Source organism: Myotis daubentonii, chromosome 1 (genome assembly GCF_963259705.1).
Source record: "Myotis daubentonii chromosome 1, mMyoDau2.1, whole genome shotgun sequence".
Taxonomy (NCBI): domain Eukaryota; kingdom Metazoa; phylum Chordata; class Mammalia; order Chiroptera; family Vespertilionidae; genus Myotis; species Myotis daubentonii.
The window spans coordinates 136,739,285-136,749,521 of record NC_081840.1 but is presented as its reverse complement, the minus strand read 5'-3'; the positions used below and the strand labels follow the sequence as shown (position 1 = coordinate 136,749,521).

The window sequence follows — 10,237 nt, the reverse complement described above, 5'->3', positions numbered from 1 at the left end:
TCCCCCAGAGATCGGGCCTAAGCCAGCAGGTGGACATCCTCTGAGGGGTCCCAGACTGGGAGAGGGCATAGGCTGGGCTGAGGGGACTCCCCCCCCCCCCTCCCCGCCAGAGTGCACAGATTTTTGTGCACCGGGCCTCTAGTAAGATAAATAAATGCTAATGGATAAAATGTACATGATGACTATAGTCAACACTGCTTTATGGTATACTTAAAAGTTATTAAGAGAGTAAATCATAGGAGTTCCCATCACAGAAAAAAAATTTGTGTGTGTGTGTGTGTGTATCTTTATGAGATAATGATAACTAAACTTATTGTGGTAATCACCTCAATATATGTAAGTCAAATTATTATGCTGTACACCTTAAACTTACACAGTGCCATATGTCAATTATAGCTCAATAAAACTAGAAAAATGGCAGAGTTATAAACATTATTAAATTTTATTAACAAAAACTTTGTACATTTTCTTTAATACATGTGGATTTTACATCTAGGTAAAATAACAACACATTCAAAATTTGCCATTTATACAAATTGTTACAGAATAACAATCAGTGGGTTAAGTAAGTAAAATAAACCACACCGATTTTTTTAAATTATCTACAAAAGATTTGACTTTCTTTAAAATTCCCCTGAACATATAAAAATAAATTAATTTTACTTTTCAATTAAATCTACTAATTAGAAATATTACAAATCAAAATATCAATGTTATCTTATGAATTTTTCACAATACAAAACAGATTCACAAAACCTTATTTACAGAAATGAGGTAAGAACTGTGCAATGTTTAACCAAGAGACATATTGCAGAATTAACATGTTCTTCCAGCTAAGTACACAGTGGAGGTCTAATTACAGCTGGGTCTTTTCCACTAATAACTCACACATTTAAGAACAGTTCAATGATTGTGTTCCCAATTGTTTAATTTATACACAGCCATCCTGTCACACCAGGAGTGTGGCTACCCAAAGTAGAAGGTCTGTCATACAGATTTCACCTATTTCAGGAACTGTCGTGGTCGGTTGCTTGTCTTATTTTGTTTGTTTGAAATCAATTATCAGAAATGGGAAGTTTTTAAATTAAAAAAACAAAAATCCTTACCAAATCCACTCATTTCCTTGTGACTCATTAGTGGATAAATACCCAGGTAATAGTTTTGCCTGAGCTATCTATGGTGGCATAGAAAGTTTTTAATAAAGGCAGAACCATGGGGAAGGCTGCTGGTGCAACATGACTATCCCTGCTACTCACAAGGACTGACTATAGTATAGTATAGTGCAAGCTCAGCTGTTCAGAGCCATTTCAACACCATGGAGGTACTAACAGGCACTTGATTCAGGCCAAACTCTACCATCAGTTTCCAGAGTGGCCCCTCTTTCTGAAAGAAATCTTTCACTTTGAATTGATCTGGTTCCCCCAGCAGCCTTAGAACTCACTTAACTCAAAGCTTTTTTGAAATATGAGTAGGTCTTAACACTAAAGAAAAAGCATTTAGCAAAAGAAAATTACCTTTAGCAGAAGCAGACATTACCCTCCTAACTTGATTACCAAAATTGGCCAAATCCCATTAGAAAGGAAATTTTTATAACAAAGACTGCCACGTCCCTGTTGGTGACCTATTTATTTGCAATAACCAATAAAACTCCAGAAGAAATTGGACAGTTCCTTGAAATTTGTTTTAAGTTTTGACTCAAAGAGCAAGCACACTGTAATTCAAACAAAATATACTTGTTACTCAGACAAGCTTCATTCCAACTCATACAAGATAAAATAGTTTATAAATGAAGCAAGTCTTTAGTTTTGCTGTTCATCTCTCCAATTTGTAACAAAATTAGTTGTGTACCAACTATATTAAATTTCTCTTAGGTTGATAAACGCATTGCATGTAAATTATTTCACTGACAAAAATTTTCTTTCAAAGTTCAAAAAATCTGAGTGAGGGGTGGGGGACATGGGAATTCCATTTCAGTGCAACAAAGCAACAAGAAAATTAATCAAAGCCTTAAAAGAATGTCCTTGTGGCAATTAGTCCTTTGTTGTGCGGTTAGTTTCTTGTTGCGTTTCTTCATAGGTGTAGTAAGAGGACTGCAAGAGCAGCCAATGAAGTGCTAGGACAGCAGGACAGGCAATTTTCAGCCATTTCTCAACTGTCAACTTTTCTCTTGAGCAACAGGCCCGGTTTTATCACTAAGTCTCTGCAGTTAAAACAAACAAAATCAGATGCATTAGCTAAATCAGTTTTTGGCCCACAATTGAGGTAATACCCTCTAAATTAAAATTGTAAGTGAGGTAAAATGTGGTATATACGGTTATTCATTTTTTTTTCTATAAGTCAACATGGTTATTTTTTAGCATAATATAAACACATACATTTACTAGTAAACATTATCAGTTGTTTTATAAACATGAAATTCAGCGGTAAACAAAGACAGAAATGCCTATCTCAGGAACAGACTCAAGGAATGAATGTAGAAAGCATCTCTTTTTTTAAAATATATTTTATTGATTTTTTACAGAGAGGAAGGGAGAGAGATAGAGAGTTAGAAACATCGATGAGAGAGAAACATCGATCAGCTGCCTCCTGCACATCTCCTACTGGGGATGTGCCCGCAACCCAGGTACATGCCCTTGACCGGAATCGAACCTGGGACCTTTCAGTCCGCAAGCCGACGCTCTATCCACTGAGCCAAACCGGTTTCGGCAGAAAGCATCTCTTGAAATTGACTTATCCACAGAAGTAGTAATATGGTATTATGGAAAATGAAATTTTTATGGACTAACAGTCATGGGTTCTGATGTGACATGTGCCTTTTATCCTTTGATCTTTAAATTCTTTGAGTATACTCTTATTAAATTAATAAAAATGGGATTACAGCTCATTATTATTTTAAAGACTAAAATCCTGCATACTACTGTATCTGGCCCGGTCGGTGTGACTCAGTATTTAGTGTTGGCCAGTGCACTGAAGTGTTGTGGGTTCAATTCCCAGTCAAGGGTATGTACCTGGGTTGCATGTTCACTCTCAGAACCCTAGAGGGGCACATGTGGGAGGGAACCAGTCAATGTGTCTCTCTCACATCAATATTTCTCTCTCTCTCCTCCTCTCTTCCCCATCCCTCTCTCCCTTCTACTCACTCTAAAAAGCAATGGAAAAAATATCCTCAGGTGACAATTAACAACAACAAAAAAGATGTCTAGCCCTAGCTGGTTTGGCTCAGTGGATAAAGTGTCAGCCTGTAGACTGAAGGGTCCCGGGTTTGATTCCAATCAAGGGCACATGCCCGGGTTGCAGGCTCGATCTCTAGTAGGGGGTGTGCAGGAGACAGCCAATCAATGATTCTCTCTCATCATTGATATTTCTATCTCTCCTTCTCCCTTCCTCACTGAAATCAATAAAATAAAATAAAAAGGATGTCTAACATATAGCAGGAACTTATAAATATTATTTTCCAGCCTTGCTTTTCTTCATTAGGTAATTAATACTGTTTATTTTATATTATTTACTATTGTGATTTTCCATTAAAAAATACATTCATGCCTGGCCAGTATGGCCTGTGGTTAAGCATCGACCTATGAACCAAGAGGTCACGGTTGGATTCTCCGTCAGGGCACATGCCTGGGTTGCGGGCTCGATCCATAGTGTGGGACGTGCAGGAGGCAGCTGATCAATGATTTTCTCTCATTATTGATGTTTCTATCTCTCTCTTCCTCTCCCTCTCTGAAATGTATTAAAAATAATATAAAAAATACATTCATATTGTAGGAAAAGTTAGCTTGGAATTCACTTTTTAACACAAGAGGAAAAAAACAATACAAAAAAATTACTAAATTAATATAGAAACATTTAAATTTCCCATGTCGGCAAAACACGGGAGAAGTAACTAAGTTTGTGGTAAGGACTGTATGTATTCACAATCCAGAAACAATGGGGCAAACAAAAAGCACTAAAGAGTTGAGTTAATGAAAACCAATCATCTGCCAAAACCGGTTTGGCTCAGTGGATAGAGCGTCGGCCTGCGGACTGAGGGGTCCCAGGTTCGATTCCGGTCAAGGGCATGTACCTGGGTTGCGGGCACATCCCCAGTGGGAGATGTGCAGGAGGCGGCTGATCGATGTTTCTCTCTCATCGATGTTTCTAACTATCTCTCTCCCTTCCTCTCTGTAAAAAATCAAAATATATTAAAAAAAAAAAAAAGAAAACCAATAATCTAGATCTTAAACCAATTCTTGTTACTAAAAGTTTCTAAAGACCAAAAGCACAGTAAACAGCAAGCTTTCCAAGTTATGGGAAATAGCCAACATTGTGACTTTTAACACTTTTATTTGCCAAGTCTCACATCTCATTCTTTCCCTTTTTTCTTTTCCTAATATCCAGTCTCCACTCTCTTCCAATATCCTTCCCCTACCAGGTTCTGCCCTGAGCTGGAATTTAGGAAAAACAATCACACTCCAATAAAGTAAACCTATGCAAAGGGGAGCACTGATAGAAAGAAACAGCCATAAAATGTATGCTACTATATGTATAGTATACTGTTCCTCCATCCATTTTCAATTTATGTTAACTTGTACGTTGACAGGGTAAATTGCTATCACTTACATAAAATAAAAATTTAAATTCATAATAAATGTGATAATTTACTTTCTTTTTGGTAGAATAGTTGGATTATCCTAAAATTTATATATTAATTTTACTATAAGTCAGTTTTAGAAAACACTTCAGAACAAATAAAAATATTCCTAAAATATCTAGATTAGTTCGACAATTAAACAAATTATAGATACTCACAAAGCACCAAGTATTGTCATTTGAGTGAACTGTCCCCATAAGTAAAATGTATTTTCATTTTGAAAACTGCTGAATTGTAAGATAGCCTTCAAACCTTATGTGCATATTCAAACTGACATATTTAGGGGATATATAATTGGCTTAGGTCCTTTGTATTTACAATACAAAGCTGCTAAAACAACTAAATTTAAGAAGAAATTACCAGGGGAATAATGTATTCTTTTTTAATGGGAGAGATTGGAGATAATAATCTCTAATCAATAAAATTCTTCTGATTAATCAACAAATTTTTTATTTCACTAGATATAACAACACAAAGATACTTACTGTTCCTTTCTGACTTGCATTATCGCCATGGATGGTGAGAAATGGGTTGGTGGTAGCTGGGTGAAGCGGTGGTGCCTGAGTACCTGCAAGTAGGTTGTTGATTGGCATCTGTGTCGGTCCAGAGATCTGTAGCTGCTGCAGTTCGGGCTGGTGGTGCTGGTGGTGGTGCTGCATTAACTGATACAGAAGGGCCTGATGTTGCTCCTGAGGTAAAAACACGTGAGAGAAGGTGAGTCCCTTCACAGAATTCAGCCGTCAGTAAGGTCTGCCTTTTCTATTTTCTTCTTTTTTTTTTTAATATATTTTATTGATTTTTTACAGAGAGGAAGGGAGAGAGATAGAGAGTTAGAAACATCGATGGGAGAGAAACATCGATCAGCTGCCTCCTGCACGCCTCCCACTGGGATGTGCCCGCAACCCAGGTACATGCCCTTGACCGGAATCGAACCTGGGACCCTTCAGTCCGCAGGCCGACGCTCTATCCACTGAGCCAAACCGGCTTCGGCTTTCTATTTTCTTCTTTATTTTTATTTATTTTTTGTTGTTAGTACTCACCCGAGGATGTTTTTCCATTGATTTTTAGAGAGAGTGAAAGAGAGTGGGAGAGACAGAAATATGAACGCGAGACTATCGACTGGCTGCCTCCGCACGTGCTCAACCGGGACCGGGGTTCAAGCCCGCAACCAAGGTGCAGGCCCTTGACGGGAATTGAACTCGTGACTCTTCAGTCCATGGGCCGATGCTCTATCCACTGAACCAAACCAGCCAGGGTTATTTTCTTCTTTAATATTTAAATGTAAGTTACATTCATAATACCAAGAAAGAAAACTAGTATCTCATCTGGAAAAATATACTGCACTAGAAAATAACTGTCTAATATAAAATGTCAATAACATCAGTGAATGGCTTGTTTTCAATAAGGGCAAACAAATACAGGAGACCACTATTCTAAAATTAGGTTCTCCATGAAAATCAAGAACAGCAACTTACAGAACTCACAAGTTATCTGTATTTGACTTTAGAATGCACTATGTGGGTCAAATCCATCCTCTAATTCTGGGAACTTAAAAAATAAATTTAGAGTTCTCATTCATGCCAACAGGAAGGGTGCTTTTTTTATGTAAATGAGACCATTCTTCATAGCAAGCATATATTTCATTTCTTGAGTGATTACTATGTGCCAGGCAATGTTTTGAGACATGTATTTTGTGCTGGAGACATATGGGGGAGGGGGGAACACCCCTGTCCTTATGTAGTCCACTCTGGGGGGAAGAGGGAGAGACCAACAAAAATGTTAGAATATGATTATTGCTAAAGGTCAGGGGAACCCTGGTTGGTGTTGCTCAGTGATTAGAGCATCAGCCTACAGAAACTTGCCTTTAAAGGTCTCGGGTTCTATTCCCAGTCAAGGGCACAGAGCTGGGTTGCAGGTTCTGGTCTGAGGCAACCACTTGATATCACTCTCTCTCTCTCTCTCTCTCTCTCTCTCTCTCTCTCTCTCTCCCCTTCCCTCCCTCTCTCTCTAAGGGTCAATCAATAAAAAAAAAAATTAGCCTAGTCACTTTAGCTCAGTGGCTAGAACATCAGCCCACAGACTGAAGGGTCACGGGTTTGATTCCAGTCAATGGTATGTACCTCAGTTGCAGACTCAATCCCCGGCCCTGGTCGAAGCAAGTGCAGGACACAACCAATCAATGTATCTCTCTCACCTCGATGTTTCTCTCTCTGTGTCTCCGCCCTCTCTAAAAATCAACAGAAAAAATATCTTCAGGTGAGGATTAACAAAACAAAACAAAAAATAAAAATAAAGGTCAGGAGAAAGAGAAGGGTGTGAGAGAGAGTATGGCAGGGGTGGGGGGTCATGTGAAATGGATTCATCAGGGAATTCTCTGAGTGGATCTGGGGAGGGGGCGCCTAGGCAGATGGAACAGCCAGTGCTCAGAGAACATCCTGTATGATCAAAGAAGTTAGCAAGACCAGGGGTGCTGGAGTGGAGAGAGCAAAGAGGAAAGAGAATACAGCAGTAAGGCTTTTACTCAGTGAAATGGGGAGCCAGTGGAAGGTTTTGAGCAGAGGAGTGATACAGCCTGATTTAGGATTTCTTGATGGAATCAATGTGAGACATGAGAGGAAGAGGAGTGAAGGGTGACTGTAAGGTTTTTAGCTCAAGCACCAAGAAGAATGGATTTGCCATCAGCTGAGGAAGGGCAACTATGTGGAGCAGGTGTGTGGTGGAAGATTATCATTTCGGTTTTGGACATTTTGTGCTTGAAATGTCTAGCAAGATAGCCAGGTGGAGATATCAAGTAAGCAGTTGGGTAAAGAAGTTTGAAATTCCAGAGAGAGGCCAGGGCTGGAGAAGCAAGTACCTACATACGAAAGGTATTTAAAGCTACGTGACTGAAGATCTTTGAATTCTGAAACACAATAAGGGGCTGAGGAGGAGAGAAGGACCTAGGAAAGGAGGCACAGTTAGGTAGGAAAACAAGATAATGTGGTGCCCTGGAAAGTAAGGTCAGAAAGGGTTTCAAGGAGGGAGGAGTGATCAATTCTGTCAAATGCTGTCACCAGTCAGGTCAGGTGAGATGAAGAACTAGAACTGACCATGGGACTTAGCAATAAGAAGGTCATCAGGAGGAGACAGCAAGTAGAGAAACAGGGTAGCAGCTGGTGGGGGCTGTAGGGTCAAGCAGTGTGCCTTATAATAAAATTCTTGCTTACATAAATGAGCAAACTTTACCGGTTTCTGAGCAACAATTTGTGCTAAAAATTCCTTAACCATGTTCTGGAAATATGACATCGATATGTGCTATTATTAGAGTAAAAATCTTGATTAATAGGAAGAACTCCAAATAAACTAAATTTTAGTACTTCATATTAAGATGAGGCATGAGATAATAAAACAAGATCACATTTTAGTGTAAGCATTTAAGAATTTATATACAGCCCTGGCTGGTATTGCTTAGTAGAGTGTTGGCCCACACACCAAAGGGTCTCCGGTTCAATTCCTGGTCAAGGGCACATACCTTGGGTTATAGGTTCAATCCCTGGTCCTATTTGGCAGGGAGGGTATTGGAGGCAACCAATCGATGTGTCTCCCTCACATCAATGTTTCTTTCTCTCTCTCCCCCTCCCCGCTTCCATTCTATCTAAAAGCAATGGAAAAGTATCCTCAGGTGAGGATTAACAAAAATAAATAATAAATAAAAAAATTATGTACAATTTATCTTTGTATCACTATAAATACAGTGAGAGTGAAAATGCCTTAGAATTAAAACAAATATTTTCAGTATATTTTTGACTAAATCAAAGTAGTAGGTAGATATATTTTAGAAAGAAATGATAAAGGCTGAAATTCTGAGTTAACTGAATAGTACCTTCTCCAGGTAGCCTAACTTAATGAAGTGTGCTAAAGAAATGAAGCTAGAGAAAAGTCACACAACCATATCAACTTGGTCTCACTTTAAATTTATGACCACAGAGGGTCAATCAGTGCTGCCCTTGTATGTGAGCCACACACTTCCTTCCACACGTGTCTTAGTAAATTCTTTCTCCCTCTTCACCAAGGTATCTATTCACATCATCTTTGTTCTTTAATATATTTTTATTTATTTCAGAGAGGAAGAGAGAGGGAGAGAAAAAGTGATGAGAGAGAATCATTGATTGGCTGCCTCCTGAACAACCCCCCTGGGGATCGAGCCCACAACAAGGTATGTATCCTGACTGGGAATTGAACCGTGACCTCCTGGTTCATACGTCGACATCCAACCATTGAGCAACACAAGCCAGGCTGTTCCATATTCTTAAACACCAATACTCCATTCTCCCTCAGCTGATAACTTTACTTATAATTTAATTAAAAATGTAAAACAATAAAAGTAGATTTCCTCAACCTCCTATCAAAAAATCCACTGACAACTACTCTGCCTGCCCTCTTCTTAGAATACAATGCTACCCTTAGCTTCTCTCCTTTCTTAGGAACTTTGCTGTTCTGGCCCTATTCTTCCTCTCCTGCACCAGAAATTAACCCATTGATATACATATATGCTGTGATATTCAAAAAGAATAGAAGCTACCTCCTTAGACCATGTCTTTCTTCTGTTAGGTGCCTATTTCCCTACTTTTTACACTAAAACATCTTTGGTTATCTCTATGCTACCTTCACTTCCTCTCCTCCCATTTTCTTTTGAACCACTCAGTGAGGCTTTTACTTCTTACCAAAACCGCATTTGTGAAAAACTTCTCGACAGTCAAATCCAACGGTCAATTTTTGCTTGTCCTTCCAGAGGCGTTTTACTTGGCGGAAGCTTTCTCAGTTCCCTCCTAACTCAATGGCCACTTTCTTCCTAGCTCCTTTACTAGGTTATTCTCCTTGTCCAGGATGCCCAGGACTCAGGCTTCAGATCTTATCAAATCTTGTGAATCTAAACATCACATATGCAATGATGACCCCAAATTTATATATTCAACTGCATTCTTTCCTTGGACTAAAATGTAAAACAATAAAAGTAGATTTCCTCAACCTGCCTAGTGCACAGCTCATCTAAACAGCCATCTTAAACTCAGTATGTTCACATCAGACTCCTGTTTTCTCACCAAAACCTGTTCCTTCTGGTCATCCAAATCTCAGTAAAAGTCAACATCCAACTGTTTAGGACTCTTCTTTTTCTTGAATGTCCAACAAACAAGTCTTGTTGGTTCTAACTTCAAAATATACAATTCCAGCCCTGGCTGGTTCTCAATGATTAGAGCATTGGCCTGCATACCGCAGGGTCATGGGTTTGATTTCTGGTCATGGGCACGTACCTGGGTTGCAGGTTCGATCCTGCCCCATTTTGGAAACATGAGGCAGCCAATCAATGTGTCTCTCTCACATCAATGCCCCCCCCCCCGCCCCCGCGCCCACCCTCCTTCCCATTCTCTCTAAAAAGGAATGGAGAAAATATTCCTGGGTGAAAATTAACAACAACAAAATTTCAGACAGTTTTCTGCCATATTTATCGTGCTATTTTAAGAAGCCAACATCTACCTAGACTGCTCCTGTTTCATTGTTGCCACCATCTCCCCTCCTAATACACACAGGCTATTTTCCATAATGCAGCAGCTAAACTCATCTCCT

The 10,237-nt window shown here is 39.2% G+C and overlaps 1 protein-coding gene across 16 annotated transcripts in view; it reads right to left on the bottom strand.

Annotated features, from left to right (window-relative positions):
• Positions 1-423: 423 nt before the first annotated feature.
• The window catches only part of MLLT10 (MLLT10 histone lysine methyltransferase DOT1L cofactor), a 242,830-nt gene continuing 233,016 nt past the window's right edge, over positions 424-10,237 (bottom strand). For all 16 annotated transcript variants that reach the window (XM_059660745.1, XM_059660753.1, XM_059660730.1 and 13 more), the window contains 2 exons: positions 5,119-5,322; positions 424-2,200 (listed from right to left, as the gene is read on the bottom strand). In XM_059660745.1, the coding sequence (XP_059516728.1) occupies positions 2,156-2,200; positions 5,119-5,322 (249 nt within the window). In that variant the 3' untranslated portion in view covers positions 424-2,155. The remainder of the gene's footprint in view (positions 2,201-5,118; positions 5,323-10,237) is intronic.